The 23,482-nt window shown below is 39.0% G+C and overlaps 2 protein-coding genes across 5 annotated transcripts in view; one reads left to right on the top strand and one right to left on the bottom strand.

The window, feature by feature from the left end:
• LOC110195701 (E3 ubiquitin-protein ligase NRDP1-like) overlaps positions 1-7,373 on the bottom strand; it is a 45,550-nt gene extending 38,177 nt beyond the window's left edge. For 3 of the 4 annotated variants that reach the window (XM_020968548.1, XM_020968583.1, XM_020968567.1), the window contains exon 1: positions 7,184-7,270. Coding sequence is in view for 1 of the 4 variants with exons in the window: in XM_020968573.2 (XP_020824232.1) it covers positions 7,184-7,316 (133 nt within the window). In the remaining 3 variants the exon portion in view is untranslated. Of the gene's footprint in view, positions 1-7,183 lie in introns of all 4 variants that reach the window. The other variant, XM_020968573.2, reaches the window with a different exon arrangement.
• Positions 7,374-7,922: 549 nt separating this feature from the next.
• RAD54B (RAD54 homolog B) overlaps positions 7,923-23,482 on the top strand; it is a 129,521-nt gene continuing 113,961 nt past the window's right edge. The window contains exons 1-2 of the mRNA XM_020968529.2: positions 7,923-8,026; positions 21,122-21,272. Coding sequence (XP_020824188.1) covers positions 21,135-21,272 — 138 coding nt within the window. The 5' untranslated portion in view covers positions 7,923-8,026; positions 21,122-21,134. The remainder of the gene's footprint in view (positions 8,027-21,121; positions 21,273-23,482) is intronic.

The raw sequence follows: 23,482 nt of genomic DNA, 5'->3' as shown, positions 1-23,482 counted from the left end.
AGGGGCAACTAGGTGGTACAATGGATAGAGCACTGGCCCTGGAGTCAGGAGGACCCGAGTTCAAATGCGGCCTCAGACACTTGTCATTTACTAGCTATGTGACCCTGGGCCCCAAGCCCCCCACATCTCCTTATTGGCCTCAGGTTACCCAGAATAATTTATAATTTGGATAGAGCCCACATCTTGGGGTTATAGTTATATGTGTAAGGTTTCATTTTTCAGAAAAATACTAAGATTTGGGACTATGGAATGGAGTCAGGTGGAAGCAAATTTATTTCTATCCTCTTTTGGAATGCATATTAGAAGACAGATAGAAGACAAGGGAAACATTAGCCAGCCCCCTGCCTCAGGTACAAAGTTTCTTGTTTTTTACTCCTGGAATCCTAGGTACAAGGTTCTCCCCACAATATGGGTCCTGATGCAAATGCTTCAATTTGCTGTATCCTATGAAGAATTCAGTTTATGGGGATGATGGTCTGGGGTGAAGGCTACTGCCTGTCTAGTTCAGCATGCTCAATGCTATCACCTTCCCAGCATGTGAAACAAGTAGCATTCAGTCTTTAAGACCTAAGGAATGCCTTTAAGAGCATATTCTATAACCTACAATCAGGTAAATAAGTTTCGATTAGAAATCTAGAAATTAGTACTATTAATTTTTCAGGTGAATAGCTTATTCTTGATACAAGCAGATCCTTTACCTGAATTAAATTATTGTCAAAAAAATTCATTAGAGAGAAATTTGAGGACCACAAAATGTATGGTAAACGTAGATGTGTAAGTCATGTATATTCAAAAGATACAGAGTGTACAACACCTGATTTTATTGCATTTTATTCAGTAAATAAATATTTGTTGAAATGAATCTTTTGAAACACTAAAACCTTATTATAGAGAGGTCTGACCCATTTGGTTCTGTTAGACAAACCTCCAATTTCTTCCTGGAAGTTTTTGGCCCTATTTAATCTTTTGAATAATATGAATGAATTATATGAACGCGTAGTAACATAACTGTAAAATCTGAAGGGGAATAACATAAAGGTGGTTGAAGGGTAGAGGTGGAAAGGGGAAGAGACTACGTAGCTGCTCTCTCCTCCTACCCTGCTCAGTGGCAATTCCAAGGAGGGGAAGTAATAGTAGATAAATGTACAATGGGAAGTCTGAAGCTTGGGAAGAATTTGAGTGTAACTTATGTTAATAAAAACCACAGGACAAAGGGTAAAGTAAAAAGGAATTCATGCTTCTGTCCTTTTCAAATTAGCCACTGTCAATCCTTCTCATTTTATTGTTAAGCAATTATTTTCTTCAGTTAGCTTTTATACTTCCTTTTCCATTTGGCCAGTTTTACTTTTTAAAGGGTTCTTCTCTTCAGTGGATTTTTGTATCTCCTTTGCCATTTGGCCAATTGTATCTCTCTCTCTCTCTTTTTTTTTTTGGTTAGGCAATGGGGTTAAATGACTTGTCCAGGGTCACACAGCTAGTGAGTGTTACGTGTCTGAGGCCGGATTTGAACTCAGGTCCTCCCGACTCCAAAGCCAGAGCACTATCCACTGCGCCACCTAGCTGCCCCGGCCAACTGTATCTTTTAAGGAATTGTTTTCTGCAGACAATTTTTGTTCTTCCTTTTCCAAGCTGCTGACTCTCCTGCATTTCTCTCATTCCTTCCCCCAATATTTCTTCCACCTCTCTTAGTTGACTTTCAAGATCTTTTTAAGCTTTTCCAAGAAGGCTTTTTGCGCTCAAGACCAATTCATATTCTCCTTTGAGCTTTCTCACGTAGGCATTATGACACTGTTGTCCTCTTCTGAATTTGTGTTTTGTTCTTATCCGTCACCATGGCAGCTCTTTGTGGTCAAGGTTCTTTTTCGCTTCTTGCTCGTTTTTTTTTTGGTCTATTTTGTGGCTTTTAAAGTTAAGCTCTACACCGAGGGCAGAGGGGGTACTGTCCCAGGTCTTTTGTGCTAGAGGTCAGGGGCCTGGTCACTGGCTTTGTGTGCTGGTTGCGTGCTCGCTTCCCTAGCTGCGCCTGCTGTTACTGGCTGTGCTGGGGGAGGCCTGTGCCACTGGCTTGCTGATCCAGGACTGAGGGGCATTTGTTGCTCATCTGTGCTGTGGCTAAGATCCTCCTGCTGGCTTGCTTGGACGCTGTCTGTGCTGGGCTGAGGTCCTCTTTTACCAAGTGAGACAGACCTTTCCTAAGGTCCTTCCAAGTTATCCTAAGCTGGATATTGTTTCACTCCTTCCTTGTCTAGGTTCTATCACTCCAGAATCTGTTTAGGGGCTAGATTTAATGTTGTTTCCAAGGGAAACTGAGGAGAGCTCAGGCAACTTCCTGGCTTCTCTCCACCATCTTGGTTCAGCCTCTGTTCCTATCTTATTCTTGTGCCTTTGTTGGTGTCAACAACTCTGTGACTATCTTTCTTTTAGGCTTTAGACATGTGGGCCTACTGCCTGTCTTAGCAATATAACACTTCATCTTATTTTTCTTATTTTCACTAAGGTTTTCATTTATTTAGACAACCTTGACTTAAAAAAGGTTTTACTCAACTTACTGCATTGTGCATGCAAAAGAATAAATGTGAACTGAGTTACTGGTCAGAGTTCTGGGCCAATCAAATGAATTTAATGCTAGACCTTAGGGGAAGATTAGACTTCAGAGTATTGTGAGGCAGAAGATCAGGATCTGTTAAAAAAAGGAGAACAGGATTGCTTCAAGTTGTCCACAAAGTCACTTGGACTCACTTTGAAATGCTATCATTATAGGATATATGTAGTTAAGCTCTGGACAAATTTCAGAAGCATGAAGAGATGGGAAGCTGCCTGTGGAAGAAACCCCTGAAGCAGGGAAGGAGGGGATTTCTCTCTATACTGGCCACAAAGTTAATGGGTAGCTCCCCTTTGAAGGAGAATTACTGGACCAATAATAGAAATTGTATGTCATCAGGCAACACCAGGGCATCTGGGTGGCACAGTGGATAGTGTCAGGCCTGGAGTCAGGAAGACCCCTCTTCCAAAGTTCAAATCAAGACACACATTATCTGTGTGACCCTGGGCAAGTCACTTAATCCTATTTGCCTCAGTTTCCTCATCTGGAAAATGACCTGAAGAATGAAATGGCAAACCATTCTAGTATCTTTGCCAAGAAAACATGATTGGAAAACAACCGAACCACAACAGGGAACACCAACATACACTCCAAATAGACATGGATACCCAGAGATAATCACCTAAAAGTGGAGGCAATTCAAGGATTGTGACCCCTGATAGCAGTGGGGAGAACAGATCCTAGGAACCTAGCTGAGCAACCTATCTAGCACAGATATTAAACTCAAGAGGAATTCCCTGTGAAGAGAGGCTTCTAGGCCCTGCATTATGAGGAGCTGCTAGTGGCCTTTGCCACATTTATACCCTACATATGTGCCTCTCTACTCCTGTAGTCTAAATCTGAGCCCATGCGGACACTATGAGCACTTGTAGTAGAGTGTGCCCCAAGTTTATAGGAGGGCTGCTGAGGAACTACCGTTCTTTCTGTGCCACCTTACGCCCTTACTAAAGGCTGACTGCATCTACTGCATAGTCATTAATGGGAAGTACACAGGTGGGGGTTTGTCATGGTAGAAGCATGCATCCCCTCAATGTAACCCAAGGTAGCAACTGCTTTCTGGCACCTAATCTATGATTATAAGTGCAAATTGGAGGAAAGGCCAGGGGTGGAGGGAGTTACATTTGATAACATGAATATCAACATGAAATTTTATGACATTAATATCAGGGCTGGATGACGGGTGAATAATCCTACTCAGGCATAATGCTTCACATTTCTACAGTGCTTTAAGGTTTAAAAAACTTTCCACACAACAATCCTGAGACAGACAGTGTAAATATGCCCTTCACAGATAAAGAAATTAAGCCTCACAGAAATTAAGTTTCTTGCCCATGGTCATACACCTAGATGAGATTTAAACCCAGGGCTTCTGACAATAGTTTGCCCCATTTCCCACATGAAATACATCACTACGCATTTAAAATTAGGAACATCAAATTTTAAAAATGTTTTAAAGTTAATGATTGTATTACCCTCAAAAATCTGATTATAATCAAATAATGGCTTCAAATAATTAACAGAAGAAAGTAAGAACACAAATTAAACCACAGATTTTTGTTTCTAGTCTCGAATACTGGAATTGTAGGTATGCAAAGTGCTAGGCATTGGGGATTTAACAGGAAATAACACATAGTTCTTCTTTTGAGGAGATTACTAATTATAGGTTATGGGGACAGGACAAATTTATAAAGATAAGAATAACATTACTTGACAGCACAGTGCCAAATAAGTCACATAAACAAGTTTAAGGGCTATGTAATTTTAGAGCAGGTGATCACTGAGAACTGAGTAGCAAAGAGCTTTCAAGGAAGAGATGGGGCCTGATTCAGCAATGAAAGAAAGACAGACTTTAGAAGAGCAGAAAAGAGTCCAGGGAGGTTAAATAACTTTCTTGCCTTGGGTCACAAAGGGAGGAAGTGCCCAAGTTAGGATTCCAACCCAAGACATCTGGCTCTAAACTTAGGGAACTTTCAAAATCCCTCAATTCCACAAGAATCATACAACTTAATAGGACTATGACAAGTTAACAAATAGGTTTATTACAAGGTAGCAGGTGATAGGCTGAAGGAGAAACCCAGATGAAATGCTCCATGAACCTTACTGAGGAGAGACAGAGTTTCAGGGATCTGGGAGGGTTTTATTGAAGAGATAGCATCTAAGCTGAACCTACAAGTTTAGGGTTTAAACAAAAATCAGGAAAGAGGCGTTCTGGATTATGAAGGAAGGCCTCCATGGAAAGTCAAGTCAGTCAAACATTTATTAAGTGCCTACTCTGTGCCAGGCACTGTGCTAAGAATTAGGCATACAAAGAAAGATAAAGGCCAGTCCTATCTTAAAGAATTCACATTCTAAAGGGGTATGATAACATGCAAACGCTCATGTTCAAGTATGCCTTGTATAGAATAAAATGAGAATAATTAATAGAGGGAAAGAACTAGAAATAAGGCAGCATCAAGAAAGGCTTCCTGCAAGTTCAAGGAAGAGCTAACATCTCCAATCTGTTTAGAATGTAGAATGTGTGAAGGGAAACAGAATGACAGTAGACTGGAAAGAGAGTTTGGAGTCTGATTATGTAATCTCTTAATAAATGCTTTATCTAATCTAATCCAGTCTACTTTATCCTAAGGGCAATAGGGTCCCAAGAGACAGCAGATACAAAACTGACTTGTCAGTGGGTTCAAATCCCACCTTTGATACAAACTGGCTGTGTGGCTCTGGGCAAATCATGAACCACTCACTGCCCCAAGTAAAGCTCTGAAACTATAATGGGCAGAATAGTTTATTCCTCACCCTGGCTGCACTTCTCCTGACTTCTCCACCAGGGTCCATCCAAGAACCTCATAATCCTGAACGATCACACCAGCTCTGAAGTCACACCTCATCAGTACTCTTACTCTGCTCCTGAGGTCCCTCTGATTTAGGATGGGCTCCACAACCAGCCATCTTTTCATTTCCCACCTGACTGCTCTTCTTTGAACTTCTCCATCATATCCAGTTCCCACTGCTCCCTACACCCATTTCCAGCTTCCTTTTATGTGTTGTTTTTTCCCTACTAGAATGTAAATTCCTCAGGGGCAAGACTGTCTTTCTCTTTCCTCTTCTGTATTGATTTGCAGTGGCAAGAGTTTCTTCAGAAGGGACAGTGCCCCATGCTGATGAAATTACAGGTTTGATCTACTAAAAGCTTTTGAAATAGAATAAAGATATGGGCAACTAGGTCAGGCAGTGGATAGAGAGCTGGGTCTGGAGTCAGGAAGACTCATCTTCTTGAGTTCAAATCTGGCCTCAGACACTACTTGTGTGACCCAGAGCAAGTCACTTGTCTGCCTCAGTTTCCTCCATTAGTTAAATGAGCTGGAGAAGGAAATGACAAACCACTCCAGTATCTTTGCCAAGAAAACCCCAAATGGAGTCACAAAGGATTGGACATGACTGAACAACAACAAATGGTCAGATCAGGTTACGTAGAACTCACATGGCTTGGCATCTTATTGGAAGCAATCATGGTAGGTCTCACTTAATAAAATCTCTCCAGCTGATTCAGAAATAGTAACAGAGACAGGAAAGATGGGCAACTGGGAACAACAGCTTCAATGTGGTTCCAAGTTCTTCCTGCCAGAACCCTCCCTTCCATTCAGATTTAGACAGAAAAGCCTAGTCAGAGAAGAGTGAAAACCTGATTCACTTTCACAAGGTATCTATTCATACTGAACTAAAATGAATGCAAATCCAAGGATCCACTTTACTGAGCAACAATAGAAACTACATTATGAATTTTAGCACAGAACAAAATAATTAGTTTTGGATTTGATTATCCAAAACCCTCTGTTAGGTTCTAGCACGAATTAATATGCAATTGAAGTATCATGAAAAGAACAAATGGAGTAGTCTATGTGTAAAAACTGGGCTAAGAATGGGGGGGGGGAAGTAGAGGAATTAACAAATATTATATACATTCTGGAAGGAAGGCTAGATCATAAACTGAATAGATGAGCCGACAAAGAAAAAAAAGCAAGTCACAGAAGTTAGACCTAGGGATAAGGCACGAGCTAAGCTCATTTCTACGAAGACAGTATTTTTGGGGTGTGGGAGGTGAAGGGAGCGAGAGGAGAAAGGAAAGCACAGCATCAGGAAAAGCGGAGACGTTTTTGGAATAGAAACATTGGTCTCAGGCAAACCGCTCGAGGTGGTAAAAGGTCTTAGGACTGGGAGGGGAGGGAAATGAACTTGACCTTGTACTCATTTAAAAAAATATCCTCATCTCAAAGGCTACCCATCAAGGCCAAGGCTCAATATTAAACATCAAGAGCAATCTGGCCATGGAGACCTTCCTGAACACCCCCAACCCCATGAGATTGCCCTCCTTGAGGGCTCTGCCTCTTGATGTATCTCCAGTACCTAGCTTGGCACGAAGCAGGCGCTTAATAAATGTTTACTTGATCCCCCTTCCCCCACTCCGCCGCATCTATCCGGTTATCTTCCCTTTCCGACCCCTCACCCCCCCAAAGCAAGAGAGAGACAGAAACACGGAGAGAGGCTGACTCGCCATCACTGTCCCGGTAAGGATGACACGTCACTTACCCCCTTTCTTCCCCCACCTGCGCCCAGACTCTCCCGCCCGAGGAGAAAGCTGCCTCGGCGCTGACCGATCCGTCGAGAAGCCAAAATACGCGAGCCGAGTCGGTTTCAGGCAATTGTCGCAAAGTGCCCACATCCATTCGCCTGGGCCTACCTTTCGCGACAGTCCTTGACGGCAGCACCTACCGCTCTCCCCACCCCTCCTTGGTCATTTCTCTTGGTCCACTCCTCAGTCACCCCCTCCTCCCAACACCGACCCCCGCCCCTTTCCGTCCGCTATTCCTGAGGATGCGTCGTAGCCAACCAAGCTTGGCTGGGAGATGGTGACAGTCTAGATCGAAGTGCCAAGCTCTCCCTCTCTGTATAATGCTTTTAAATGCTTAGCATTACAAAGAAAACCAATTATATTGAAACTACAATTATCTAGATATTAAAAATATTGAAATACAATTACCAAGGTATTAAAAAAAACTCTAGGTAAGCCCCTAGAATTTAAGGGAGCCTAGAGTTTAACATGAGGAAAGGTTCCATAAAAAGTGCACAAAATGAAACAAAACTCCTCTTTCCTCTTCCCCGCCTTCAACTGACTCACGCATGCGCAGTAAACGTGCCAGAGCCAAGCTGCAGAAAATGAAAACAAAACGCCCTCCAGACGCTACCCAAGACGCATGCGCCACATCTACCGGGAGATGGCATTACACATGCGTGATGCGAGATTGGTCGGTGATTGGCTGAGCGCTGAGCGTGCGGCCTTGTCGGCGGGACACTTGAGCCTCGGCAGGGCTGAGAGGAGGGTATGTTGTTTTCGTCTGTCTTCATCTGACGATTGCCTTCCGCGTCTCTCCGGTGAGTCCCTGATGGGCGAGGGTGGTGGGAAGGCCCCGGAGACCTAGATGGAGCGATAGAGGAAGAAAGGGAGGCTGGTTGGGCTGGGGGTGGGCGGGCCCAGCCTACGGGGCTTGACCGTTGGCTCCCCCAGAGCTCGGTGCGTTTGGGGCACTGCTGCACCACACATTATTTGTGTCCCTCTGGCCTCCTAAGCCGATCCGCTGGCTATCTGTCTCTCTGTCTGTCCATCTGTCTATCTGTCTGTCTGTCTATACTGTCCATCCATTCATCTCTATCCATTTATTCATCCATTTAGCCATTCATACCTATGTATCCCACTCATCTTTCTATTTATAGCTATCAATTTATCTATCTGTTCATCCATTCATTTATTTATCCATTCATATCAATCTGTTCATTCATCAGTCTGTATCCATTCATCTCAGTATATCCACTCATTCTACCTATCTATCCATTCATACTTATTCTTTTTTTCTACCTATTCATTTCGTATGTATCCATCCATTCAGCTATTTATATGTTCATCCATTCATTCATCTGTCTGTCCATTTGTCCATCCATTTATCTATCTATTCATATCTATCCATTCATTTATATGTTTTTCTTTGTTTGTCTATCTAGTATGGTTATTTTTATGTTGTCTCCTTCGTTATATCATAAGCTTTTTGAGGGTAGAGACTGTTTTTGCCATTCTCTGCATCCCCAGTGTTTAGCACAGTATGAGGGACATAATAAATGCTTAATATGTGGAGAGAGCTCTGGACTTGGAGCAGGAGGCCCTGAGTTCAGTTCCTCTCTCAGATACTTACTAGCCTAGTGGCAATGTACAAGTAAATTAAGTTGTTTTAGGTTCAGTTTCCCCATTTGTACAATAAGAATGATAATGGCACCTACCATAAAACACTTTGCAACCTTAAACAGACATAGCTGTTGTTATTATTAATAAAAAAGGCTTGTTGACTGATGGTTCTACCTATTGCTGTAAGAGTAACTCCCAGGTCAGAATTCTCCCCTACAATGTAGTTCTGCACCTTTCCTGAATGTTAAAGTTTTATAGAGTTGCCTAGAGCAGTAGTGTCAAACTCAAATAGAAATGGCAGACTGCATATTGACTTAGAAAACCACAAATTAACATTAGCTATGTTGTATTGTATTTTTATTTTGTTAACTGTTTTTCAATTACATTTTAATCTGGTTAAGGAGGACTTTGGCAGGCAGACATTTTGTCACCTCTGGCTTAGAGCACTGAGAAGTCAAATGACTTAGCCAGTGAGGAACAACCACTGTGGCATAACTGGGACTTGAACTTAGGTCTTCCTAGCTCCTAGTCAAGTCAACAGGCATTTATTAAGTACCCACTATGTCAATTAATAAACATTTATTAAGTGCCTACTTTTTGTCATGCACTGTGCTAAGTACTTTTGGCTCATTATTATGCCACTGTAGTGAAAAGAGCATTACATTTGTAGTTGGGTCATAGTTAGGATCCTAGCTATGCAACTTATTAACCTTCTAATTTTGGGCAAATCTCTTAACAATTTTGTGCCAAATAAATCCAATAAAGGTATACTGAGGTACAGACTCCAAGCTAGCTCAGATTGTTAACAGTGACTGGTATAACTGAACAAAATGGGTCACTCGGGGAACTCTAACAAAGCCCAACAACCCCCAGAGAAGAAGGGGACCCTCTTTATTAACACACAACAAAGAAAGGGTTGTGGCAGGCCTCTAAAAAAGGTTGTAGGATTGGGGCAGGAGCATTATGTTTGGATATACTGAGAAAGGTGGGCTGGCGGAGTTCAGGTAAGGCTAATCACACCCCTCTGTAACAATTGAGGAATGTATAGTGGGCTAGTCCTGGAGTCAGGAGGACTTGAGTTCAAATCTAGCCCTAGTCACTTACTAGCTTGGTGACCTTGGGTAAGTCACTTAACCCTATTTGCCTCAGTTTCCTCATCTGGAAAATGATCTGGAGAAGAAAATGGCAAATCACTCCATTGTCTTTGCCAAAATATCCCAGCAGACAGTATTGGCATGCTATGGTCCATGGGGTCATGAAGAATTGGATACTACCGTTCTTTGGGACCTATCAGGATCTTGTAGTCTTTTGTTAGGGGATGAGACCTAAGACACTTGCTGTCTCCTTGGAAAAGATAAAAACTCCCTTAACTACACAAAAACAGGAAAGTACAGATGACATATCTTTTCTGGGGCTAAATAAATGGATATCCATAGAGTATCCTAGGGAATACCAGCATGAGACATAACAACCTTTCTTTTAAACTAAACTAACTAGCTCAATATGGATTCTTGGGCTCAGCTCAAGCCAGGTGGATGTAGACCCAATTATAAATTAATACACCATAAAGTCAGTTACATTATAGAATCAATACAGTAGAAATCAACATGGAAGAAATCAGAAGTAATATTAATTTTGATCTTTCCACAAATAAACAAGTGTTTACTAAATACCAGGTACTGTGCTAGCTACTTGAGATACAGAGACAAAAGCGAAACAATCTCTACCCTGAAGGAGCTAAAAATTTATTGGAATGACATTATGTATACAAAAAAAGTATATACAAAATTTATAGACAAGGTAGTTTTATGAAGGAACTGGGGGGAATCAGGAAAGGACTGATTTAGAGGTTTGGGATTGAGTTGAACCTTTGTTTTTGTTTTTTGGTGAGGCAATCAGGGTTAAGTGACTTGCCTAGGGTCACACAGCTGGTCTCAAGTGTCTGAGACTGGATTGGAACTCAGGTCCTCCTGACTCCAAGGCCAGAGCTTTATCCACTGTGCCATCTAGCTGCCCTGATTGAATTGAACCTTGAAGAGAAACTAGCGATTCTAAGAGGCAGAATTGAGGAAGTAAATAGTGCATTCGAGGGTCAGCTTGTGCAAAAGCATGGAGAGAGGAGATGAGAGTTTGGCTGGTTTGAAGGGTATGTGAAGAGGAGTAACATGTGATAAGCTTGGAAAGGTTGTGAAAGGCTTTAAATGCTGCACGGAAGAATTTGCATTCGGTTCTAGAGGCAATAGAGAGTGATATAGCTTTTTGAGCCGGGGAGTGACATGGTTAAGACTTGCGCTTTAACAGATATGTGGAGTATGGATTGGGGGTATGGAGGACTTGTGGCGCTGGTGACCTTGGGAGTAGAAAGAAGGGAACTTGCAAAGAGATGTGATAAAAAGGGCAAAATTTGGCAGTTGTTTGGATAAGGAGGGGTGAGGAGGAGTCAAGGATGGACTTCGGGGCTGTGATCTTGAGTGACTAGTAGGATAGTTATACCCTCAGCAGACATAGGGAAGTTGGGAAGAGGAGTAGGTGGTGGGGCAGTGTTGTGTTTTGAAACGCTTTGAGTTTGAGGTGACTGGGACATCCAGTTCAAAATGTCAAATAGGCAGCTGGTGATATGGAACTTGAGTTCAGGGGAGAGACTAGGGCTGGAGAGGTAGATTTGGGAGTAATTTGCTTAGAGTTCATAATTGAAGCCATGAGAGCTGATGAAGTCACTGAAAGAGGTACTAGAAATAGAACAGGGCTCAGGACAGACTTTTGGGATATATCCACAGTTAGAGATTAGGATGTAGATGATGAACCAGAAAATGAGATTGAGTAGGAGAGGCCAGACAGGTAATATCCTAGAGAGAGCATCCAGGGGGAGAGGATACTTGAATGCTTCAGTAGTATTAAGTAAACTTTGAACTTACCTGCTGACGAGAGTGTAGTCTCAGTTTGCTATAACAGTTTTGGAGGTTCTGCAGAGATCCCTAATACTTAGTGGCTCCTTACTTATAGAATGGGCCATCTTTTAAATTTCTCTCTCTGTTCTTTCCTCTCTTCCTTCTTTTCTTTCTTTCGTTTTGGCTGGATATTACCCATGTGAGAAGTATCCCATCAGAATGTGGGATTGTATTTTTCCAGGTACTTGTTTAAGGATTTCAAAATTTTATTTTTAAAATTTTGAACTTAAACACAAAAAGCCCCCAAACCATGAGCATTCCAGATACAAAGTAGAACACAAAAAGAGGATTGTACATGAAACCATGAATCTATCTATATTCTTTACATCTTGCTTTTTAAAGAGTATATAATAAATTCAACCCATTACTTTTAAAACTATCCTGTATGTCTGTACTTCCTTCTGAAGTACTTTCTGTACTCATTTGTGCATTTTAAAAATGTTTCAGTATCTCTTATTTTTCTCTTTTTATTTTTTTGACCTCACTATTGCTCTCTCTTCTATTCCCCCTACCTCCACCCATTAAAAACATGAAGAAAAGAAAAAACAAAGCCCCACCTTTTAAATAAATAAACATCGTTAAACAAAACACATCTATGCAGTGTCCATTTCCAAAAATGTATGTCACCTTTTGTATCTTGAGTCCATTACCTCTCTGTAAGGAAGTGGATGACATGCTTCATTGTAGGTCATCTGGATATGTGGTGGGTTATAGTTTTGATCGTGCTCTTAAGCCTTTCATGGTAATTTTTCTTTGCAATGTTATAGTCATTATGTAAATTGTTTCTTGAGGGAGGCTTACTTAGCTTTATCAATGATTATTTCCCAGTAGTTTTCAAAATTGTCTCTTCAGTAATTTCTTATGCACAACAATATTTTATTGTATTCATATTATTCAACTATTCCCCAATTTATGGACTCCCCCTTGGTTTCTAGTGTTCATTTTTTCCCCTTTTTTAACCCTTGCTTCAGGATCAAGAAGTTTGTTTTGCTTGCACCTCTTCTCTCGGATCTTATCTTCTCTGTTAACCCTACTCTTCTCCCTGTCCTTGCCTGTTTTCTTGTTAAGTTGGATGTATTTTTGTACCAAACGCTGAGAGACAGGGAAAGAGAGAGAGACAGAGAGAGTGAGTGTTTATGTGTGTGTATATACATGTGTTTATGTGTATGTATATGTGTTTATGTGTGTGTATTCAACCCTCCTTGTCTGGTTCAGACAACAGTGAGATTCATTTGCTATCTCCTCCCAGCTCCCTTCCTCCAAGCCTGTGTACTTCTTACACACGTCAGTTAAGAGAAATAATAAATTCTACCCCCTAGCCTTTTTACCTATAGTAGTGTATTCATTTTATGCTTCCTTCTCTTTCACCTCTTAAAATCCTCAGAATACAAAGTCTGTAACCCCAGGACTGCTGCTTTCTTGTCTAATTCTTTCAATATCCTTTAAAAACATTAAGGTTCTGAAGGAGCACTTATTTCTTCACCCCCACTGAACTGTTTGCCCTTCATTAGAGAGCCCCTTTCAATGGTTCAAAATCAATTAACTTTTCTAGGTTTCTTTTGACTCTTATGTTTTCATTTCAAGTTTTGACTGAGCCTCTTGTCTTTTCATTAGGAATACTTGATGGAATACAATTGTGCCATAAGAAATGATGAACAGGCTGACTTCAGAAAAACCTGGAAAGACTTATATGGTCTGATGCTGAGTGAAGTGAGCAGAACCAAGAGGACTTTGTACACAATAACAGCCACGTTTTGAGATGACTAATATTGTTAAACTGAACCCTTCTCAGCATTACAAGGATCTAAGACATCTCCAGAGGCCTCAGGATGGAAAATGCTGTCCACATCCAAAGAAAGTACTATGGAAGTCAAATCACTATCACTTATTTTTACCTTCTGTTGAGTTTTGTTTCATCTTTCTGATGTTCCTCCTATTGGTTTTAATTTTTACTTACAGCTTCACTAATGTGAAAATATGTTTAATAGGAATGTAAATGTAAGACCTGTATCAGATTGTGTGCCGCCTTGGGGAGGGTAGGGGAAGGAAAGGGGAGAAAAATTTTAAACTCAAAAGCATATGGAAGTGATTGCTGATAAATCAAAATAAATTAATAAAATTAAAAAAATAAAAAGGAATACTTGAAAGTTCTATATTCCACTAAAAGTCCATTTTCCCCCCTGTAGGATTATATGTAGCTTTTAAGGGTAATTTATTCTTGATGGTAAATCCTTTTTTTTTCTTTTTGGAATATTATGTTCTAAACTCTCTTCTGGCTTATTGTAGAAGCTGTCAGGTCTTATGTAATCCTGACTGGTACTTGGTACTAAGACCTTGTCACTCCTTTCTTCATGCCTGAAATATTTTTTCATTGATGTGGAAACTCTGGATTTTGGTTATGGCATTCCTGGAACTTTTCCTTTTGGGGTTTCTTTTAGGAGGTGATTGGTGAATTTTTTCTGTCATCATTTTGCTCTCTGGTTCTAATAGATATAAGTAATTTTCATTTATGATTTTTTTATTAATTTATTTTTAGTTTTCAACATTCACTTCCATAAGCTTTTGAGTTTTAAATTTTCTTCCCCCCCTCTCCCTGCCTGCCTCCCCAAGACAATGTGCAATCTGATATAAGCTCTACATATACATTCCTATTAAACATATTTTCACATTAGTCATGCTGTAAAAAAGAATTAGAACCAATATGAGGAATTTCAAGAAAGAAGAAACAAAACAAAACAGAAGAAAAAAAAAAGAGCAAATAGTATGCTTGATCTTCATTCAAACTCCATAGTTCAGTTTCTGGATATGGATAGCATTTTCCATCATGAGACTTTTGGAGATGTCTTAGATCCTTGCATTGCTGAGAAGAGATAAGTCTATCAAAGTCAGTCATTGCGCAGTGTGGCTGTTACCATGTACGGTGTTCTCCTGGTCCTGCTCATTTCACTCAGCATTAGTCCATATAAGTCTTTCCAGGTTTTTCTAAAGTCTGCCTGCCCATCATTTTTATAGCACAATAGTATTTCATTACATTCATATACACAGCTTGTTCAACAATTCCCCAATTGATAGACATCCCCTCGATTTGCAATTCTTTGCCACCACAGAAAGAGCTGCTATAAATATTTTTGTACATGTAGGTCCTTTTCCCATTTTTATGATCTTTTTGGGATATAGACCTAGAAGTGGTATTACTGGGTCAAAGGATATGCACAATTTTATAGCCCTTTGGGCATAGTTACAAATTGCTCTCCAAAATAGTTGGATCAGTTCACAACTCCACCAATATGTATTAATGTTCCAATTTTCCCACATGTTCTCCAACATTTATCATTTTCCTGTTTTGTCATGTTAGCCAACCTGATAGGTGTGATGTGGTACCTCAGAGTTGTTTTAATTTGCATTTCTCTGATCAATAGTGATTTAGAGCATTTTTTCATATGACTATAGATAACTTTAATTTCTTCATCTGAAAACTGCCTGTTCATATCTTTTGACCATTTATCAATTGGGGAATGACTTGTATTCTTATAAATTCAGTGCTTATAAACTTAGTGCTCTATATATTTTAGAAAAGAGGCCCTTATCAGAGACACTGGTTTTAAAAATTCTTTCCCAGTTTTCTACTTCCCTCCTAATCTTGGTTGCTTTGGCTTTGTGCAAAAACTTTTCAATTTAATGTTATCAAAATTATCCATTTTGCATTTCATAATGTTCTCTATCTCTTGTTTGGTCATAAATTCTTCTGTTCTCCATAAATCTGACAGGTAAACTATTCCTTGTTCTCCTAGTTTTCTTATGTATCAGCCTTTATATTTAAATCATGTATTCATTTTGACTTTATTTTGGTATAGGGTATAAGATTTTAGTCTGTGCCTAGTTTCTGCCATACTCTTTTCCAGTTTTACCAGCAGTTTTTGTGAAATATTGAGTTCTTATCCCGGAAGCTGGGGTCATTTATGATTTCTTGAACTATACTGTTCAAGCTTTTTTTTTGAAAAAAAATCATGGTTTTCAGGGAGTCTAATGATTTTTACATTATCTGTCCCTTTGACCTGTTTTCCAAGTCATTTGTTTTTGATATCAGGTGGCTGGCTTATATTTTACTGTGTTTTTTCATCCTTTTGATTTTTGTCCTGGTATTTCTTATTGCCTCAAGGAGTCATTGGTTTCTATTTGGTCTGTTTTCATTTTCCAGGAGTCTCTTACTTGCATAAGGATTACCTTTTTTTTCTTCTATGCTTTTTATTCTCATTTCATTTCTTTCCTCTAAAGTTTCTATTGCATTTGTTCCCCCAGTCTCTTCTTGGTAGTCATGTAATACTTGTGGATTTTTTTTCCCCTTGGAGTCTCTGCTTTTAGTTGTGGAGTTATTATTCTCTTCTTCTAGGTTGGATTTTTGTCTATCTTTGCATCTATTAGAATTGTTTTTAGTGGTATATCTTCTGCTTGCTCATCTTTTAAGAAATTTATTTTATGTTTAATTTATAGAATAAAACAAGCATTTCCATAACATAGTATAATAAAAAAGATGATTACACATGAAACTGCAAATCTGTTCCTTTTAAATACACAACAAAATTATCATGTAAATTTCTTTCTTTTTTTCCCCCTCTCTATTCCCCCTCGCCCTAGAGATGACTACTATTAGACATAAATAGGCAAATATATACATATATCTATATATACCCCCCATATATATATACATATATACACGTATGCAAAATTATTCTACACATACTTCTGTTTATTCTTTCTCTAGATGCAGATAACTTTTTTTTCATATGTCCTTTTTAGGTAATTTGAGTATTTATAATAGACAACTTATTTGCGCAAAGTTCTTCAGACAATATTGCTCTTACTGTATGCAACGTTCTCTTGGTTCTGCTCATTTCACTCTTCATTATTTCATGCAAGTGTTGCCGTGTTTTTCTAAAATCATTGTCTTAATCATTTGTTATAGCGTAGTAGTATTCCATCACAATCATGTACTATTAACTTTTTCAGCCATTCCCCATTAGATAGACATCCCTGCAATTTCCAGTTCTTTGCCACCACAAAAAGAGCTGCCATAAACATTTTAGAACATAAAAATTCTTTTCCTCTTTCCTTAATCATCTTTGGAAATAGACCAAGTAGTGGTATTTCTGAGTCAGAAGGCATAGGTAGTTTAATAATTCTTAGGGCATAATTCCAGATTGCTCTCCAGAATGGTTAGATCAGTTCTGTGTGCTACAGTTACCCAAAAATAACACTTGGAGATTTTCTAGGTATAAAGTGAAAGATTTATTACATTGTCGTGAGAAGTGGGCGTCTGCTTCATCTGGCAGTCCGAGCGAAGCGAGGTGAGGCACAAAGGTCAGAACAAAGGTTATATAGCCCTAACGCAGAGACACCCACCCACCACTGGCTGTAAATTCCCATTGGACAGGAATCCTTACAATCTAAAACGTGAAAATCGACCCCAGAAACAAGGAATCCTAGCTATTTTGTCCTTATTTAGCATTAGCCATTACCTAATACTAATGTAACAGTACAGATCATGTGTTTTTTAGGAACTTGAAACTTGGGCCTATTCAGGCTGTAACCAACCTTGAGTTTGTAACAGTCTACAAAACTGTTACACTCAGTCCATCTGAGAGATCTCACACTGTTTACATTGTCTTACTCAGTTCAAAATTCCACCAACAGTGATGTGTCCTAATTTTTCCACATTCTCTCCAACATTTGCTTGCTTATCTTTCAAGCTTTAGTTCCTGTACTGGAGTTTTGTGGTAGAACCAGACTCTGCCCCTTGCTGAACTTTTGGGTAGTGTGGTCTGCCCTGTTTAGTTTCACCTAGGTTCCTGCACTGGCTTTGATTTCATTTGGTTAGGTACCTCAAGGTCTTTGAGGTTCAGAGTTCTGGATCATGAGATCTATATTGGGCCAGAATATTAGGGGCCTGGAGAGTCCTGGCCTGAGCACTGCAGCCCTGGACTAGGGAGATTTTGAGGTCCATACTTTTCCTTCTGACCTCCCAGGGCTTTCTTTGATACACAGCTTTTCAATTCTGTTGTCTTCCAAAATAGTTCAGTGTTGTATGTTGATACACTGTTAACTCCTCCTATATCTAGGAAGGTTCTTTTAATTGATTTGGTTGAATTTTGGTGAGCTGTATCTGAGAGGGCACAGAAGGAGGGATAAACTTTAGCTCTGTCAGGTTAAGGTCAAGTAAATGCACCATAAAATCTCTGATGAATAATGCCGTCTGAGAGAGAACCTTAGAGAATGTGATAGATTCCCTACACTAATACCATTTCTCAGATGTACTTCATTCTGCTTATGGCAGGCTACTAGTTACAGTAGCTATGCTCTAGTATTCCTCCCCTTTTGGGCAAATATAGAATCTCACTAAATTCCCTCCCCCAGAACTGATTCTCTGGTCTTACAACTGTGAAGAGACATTTACCTACTTAAACTGGGCCTTTCTTTATTCCCTACCTTGGATCTTCTAAACCTTTATTCTTTTGTTATGAGAAAAATGACCATTTACAAGGAGTCATGATCCAGACACATAATGATAAACTCCCTCTGACCTACTATTATTCTTGCCTAGATCTTGAGAAGACTCTCAGAATTAGTTTTTTCCTTCTGCCCCAACCATCTGTAGCACTCAGCCTGAGAGCTGCCTGGTAATGCCACAGATCTGCTTTCTTATTTTGCCTTTGGGACACATTTATTATTGTACATGAGCCAAGGAGGGATGATGGTGAACATGAAAAAAAAAACCAAACCACAGCATTGTTTTCCCTCCAGATTTGCAAACACAAGCCTTTTGCTTTGTGTGTCTGACATGCCAATCTCATAACCTGGGTTGACCTATAAATATCATCATATTCTTATTCTTAGCTATCCTCTGGTCACCTTCCTAAGCTTACAAACGGATTTTATTCAACTCCCCAAGATTCAGTCGTACAAGTTGAGGTCTATTGCTGCTTGAAAAGGCTGGCTTGCTCTACCACTGAATATAAGAAACTTTTAAAAATTTAAAATTTTATTGTTACAAACTTGACAAAGGTCAACATGATTATTTCCACATACAAAGAAGAGTAAGAGTATATGAAACCGTGAATCTCTCTTATGTATAGCTTGATTTTTTAAAAAGCATATAATAAATTTAATGCTGTAGTTCTAAAATTGCCCTGTTTATCTGTGTCTTGAACTTCCTTTTGTTCTCTTTTGGGTTCAGAAAAACCCAGGTTCAAATCCTGCTTCATATACTTACTAGCAGTATGACCATGGGCAAATTGCTTAATCTCTCTGAGCTTCAGTTTCCTCATCTGGAAAATGAGAGGGTAAACTTAATAGTCTCTCAGGACCTTTCTAGCTCCAACTCTATGTTCCTATGGGCCTGTGAACTGCTGGGTTTGTACTCACCACCCCTTCATATTGATACCCACATTCTTCTAGGATTCACTGCTCTTTATAATTTTTGGAATTTTTCACCCTGTGCTTCCTTTTCCTCTTGGATCCCAATTCACCTTAGAAGGGGGAAGTCTAGGAGATAATAGTTTTAGGGGGTAGGAGGATCTAGATGAGAAAGTATTTAGAAGGGAAGAGTCTGAGTTAGGTGAAGGAGGTACTATGTAGAGTTTCTGGGTGAAGAGAAAAATGGTTTACTGGGTAGAGGGATCTGAGTAGGAGTGAATCTGGGACACAGGATGAGGGAATGAAAAAGCATTTATTAAGCACTTAGTATGTGCTAGCCCTGGGAATATAAGTACAAACAAGATAGACCCTTCCCTCAAGAAATTTAGATTCAAATTGGAGAAGATCACAAATATTGGGAAATGGTGTTCCAGGAGGTGGGTTTTGGTCTGGAAAATCAAGGAGATGGTGAGTGGAGAATGACAGAGTTGATATTTTGATTACTGTTCCCAGAATAAAGGCAATATGAGAGGAGTGAGAGGGGAGTGGAAAGTAGAAGCATGGCAGGAATATGGCCAGAGAATGTCTAGGGGAAGTAATTGTAAAAGATAAGGGGGGCTGGGTGGTGTGGAGGAGCTGGGGTTGGAGCCAAAAGGGGCTCAGGGAGTTTGGGACTAGTATCAGCTGAGGGAAGTAGGAGAGTGAGCCTGAGGAGATTGATGGAGGAGAAGCACTGGACCTGGATTCAGGAAGACCTGAGTTCAAATGTGACCTCAGGCACTTGATACTTACTAGCTGTGTGACCCTGGGAAAGTCTCTTCACCCCATTGCCTCACCCAAAAAAAAAATTAAGAAATTGATGGAGGAGGAATCAAAGTGGACATGAGATTAGGTTTGAGGAGATTAGGGGGTAGAAGTTGAGGAAAAAAGTAGGGTAGCACCAGTAACAACTGGATTTACCTGCTCTTGACAATGGACTGTTTATATTTTTTATTCTTCACAAAAACTTTAATGGGCTTCAGCTCCATAAAACAAGATACTGCTTGGTTCCTACCCCCTCACTTTTCTTGGCTTCTTTTGTAGGTTGGGCCCCCCTCCTCCATTGTGTTGTAAGCTCCTTGGAGGCAAGGACTGTCTTTTTTATTATTTATATGCCCTCTGTTTAGTACAATATCTGGCATATAGTAGGCACTTACTAAATGTTTATTGGATTGGGATTGGGCAGTTAGGTGGTACTGTGGATAGAGCCCTGGGCCTGGAGTGAAGAAGACCTGAGTTCAAATTCAGCCTCATGTGCTAGCTGTGTGACTCTCAGCAAATCGCTTAGCCTCTGCCTCAGTTTCCTCAAGTATAAAAAGAAATTGGAGATAATAATAACATCTACCTTCTAGGTTTGTTGTGAGGGTCACATATATGTAAAGTGCTTGGTACAATGTCTGACATATAGTAGGCCCTTAATAAATACTTGTTTCCTTCCTTTAATAGTGAGATTGACCTTAGAATGAGAAAGAACTATGTTTAAATTCTTTTGATGGAACTAGATTTATGACTATGAGCACTTAACCTCTCTGTTCTGTAGTCTAGTGGTATCAAATTCAGATAGAAACAAAGGCCACTAAACTATAAGAATAAGGGATAAGGATCTCTGTGGGCTGCATATTGACAGAAAAAACCACTTAATTCATATTAGATATGTTTTATTATATTTTTACTTATTGTGTTAAATATTTCCCAATTACATTTTAATGTAGTTCAGGCTATACTTGAGAATGTTGTGGGTTGCATGTGGGCCACGTGTTTGACACCTCTGCTATAGGCATCTCTCTTATAGGATATTTATATGGCAATCCAGTTTTCACATGGAAAAAAATCAGAAGTTTGGACCAAAAAGAAAAAAGACTCATGCATAATCTCTTTATTTGCTTTCCTCGACAGTTCATTACTGAATATGAGAAGATCTGCAGCACCAAGTCAATTACAGGGGAGTCTAGCAAAAAAACCAAGATTTAGACCTCCAGGAAATATTAGCACATCAAATCTGAATGAGAAGATTAATAAGCTGGGTCCAAATGCTGCATTTATTGAGGTAAAGGAAAAGTTAAGAAAGCATATTATACATATCATATATGTTTGACTGATAAGAAAAATGTTATTTTTAGATTAACAGTAGTTTGCTGACTATAGAAAAATTTCAAAATCCGTGTCAAAGTATTTTCCAACAAACATTTTTGGATGTTATAATTTAGGAATTTAACTAATACTTTTTGAAAATTTTGAGAAAGAATTAAGAGAACTCTCTTTCTTAAAACTTAGCATCTTTATTCCTTCCTTCTTGTCATTTTATTAAAGCCAATCATTCTCCCTATTTACTTGAACCCATTATCTTCCCTCCTTTATGACTTTACTTTAGCAATCATTCCCTCTTTCTCATGCTTAGATCTCTTCCTTTCCATTGGCTCCTCATCTGCCTGCAGGAATGCTCAGGCCTTAAGAAAAAAAAAACTTCCTTTGACCTTTGTACCTTGTTTGCTACTGTGCCACCTTTTTTTCTCCCTTTTATGTACTTGTTTCTTGAAAAATTGTCTGCACTTGATGCCTCCATTTCCTCATTACTCATTTTCTCTTCAGCCCCTTACAGTTTGGCTTCCATTTCCATTACTGTTTTAAAATTTCTCTTTTAAAGGTTACCAATGATCTTTTACTTTATAAATCTAATGACTTTTAACCAAAAAAATTTTTTTTCATTACTTTGCATCATTTGACACTATTGATTGACCCTTTTCTTTTGTATGTTTTCTCCTTCTTACTTTTCCAAGACACCAAAATTCCTGCTTCTCCTACTTCTCTAATTAAACCTCTTTCTGACCCCTTAAGTTGGGTTTTCTTTAACATTCTATGCTTGGTCTTTATCTCTTCACTCTCTTGGTAACCTCATTTATTCCTAGTTTCAATTGTTCTATGTAAACAATCATTATCTCTAACCTGGATTTTTCTTTTAATTTCCATGCTTTAGTATGTTTCTTCCTTTATGAGGCCCATCCTGATCTGCTCAGCTGCTAGTATCTCCCTCTCATAATTTCTTTGTATTTATTTTAAATGTACATTATACATATTTCTGTGTGTACATTTTGTCTTCCTGATAGAATATACATATTACTCCCTTCCATGCACTCTTTTATCCACAGAAATTGACCTTCTTGCTGTTCTTTCTGTACATCATTCTATCTTCTATCTTTGCATTGGCTGTCCACCATGCTTGGAATACATGCCCTTTCTCCCCTTGCTCTTGGAATCCTCATTTTCCTTTACAACTCATCTCAAACACCATTTTCTACATGAGATTATTTCCATTTCCCTCATCTGCTCACAGTTTTGCCACCTCAAGTTTATCTTGTATCTATTCTGTATCTGTTTTGCACATACCTACTATATATCAGGGCTTCTTTACCTGGGGTCTGTGAATTAAAAAAAAAAATTTTTAACTATATGTCAATATAATTGGCCTCCAGGCCATCTCTACTTATATATTGCATCATTTCCTCAAACTGAACCTTTCCAAAGCTGAACTTTGTCCAAAAGCCTGCTTTCTCTTCTTTCCCTGTAGTTAGCAATACCACCATTCACATGTCACCTCTTCTGTTAAAAACCCTTGGTATTCTCTTTGACCTTTCCCTCTACCTTTGATGAAAAACAGTAGTAACTTTTAAAAAATAGGGGAAAGAGAAAGGAACTGATAATACCAAAGGCAAAACTTTTATCTGTACTATAAAGGGGATTAAACCTTTGGGAAATATAGTACTTAGTAGTTAAAAAAATAAAAATATAACTTGTTTTATTTGCTAATTTTACTGATTGAAATAATTATAGTTTAAGACAAACTTTATACCTTCTAGACAACAAAATCTAAGATGAAAATAACAGCAAATAAATCAAATTTACTATTTATAATAATAAATGTGAATTATCTGAACTGTCAGTTACAGAATGGATCAAGAAATAAAGTTGTTTATAGGGAATACTTTTAGTGCAAAAAGAAATGACTAGGTTAAACTTGAATGATAGATTTAAAGTATATATCTGAAAGTTTCAGAAAATCAAGGATTGTAGAAATAGTAGCTGGTAGAGTAGAAATTAAATATTAGAGAAAATTAAGAGACAAATGAGCATCAAAAATGGTGGAAGAAAAAAAAATTTGATGTTTACACACTAATAATTAAATTTATACTAAGAATATACACAAATGTAAGAATAGACAAAATGTATTCATAGTAGGATATCTCAATACTTTGTTATCAG

The sequence above is a fragment of the Phascolarctos cinereus genome, unplaced genomic scaffold (genome assembly GCF_003287225.1).
Source record: "Phascolarctos cinereus isolate Bilbo 61053 unplaced genomic scaffold, phaCin_HiC Scaffold_4;HRSCAF=312, whole genome shotgun sequence".
Lineage (NCBI taxonomy): Eukaryota > Metazoa > Chordata > Mammalia > Diprotodontia > Phascolarctidae > Phascolarctos > Phascolarctos cinereus.
The sequence above is the reverse complement of the archived record's forward strand: the minus strand, read 5'-3'. Positions and strand labels throughout refer to the sequence as shown.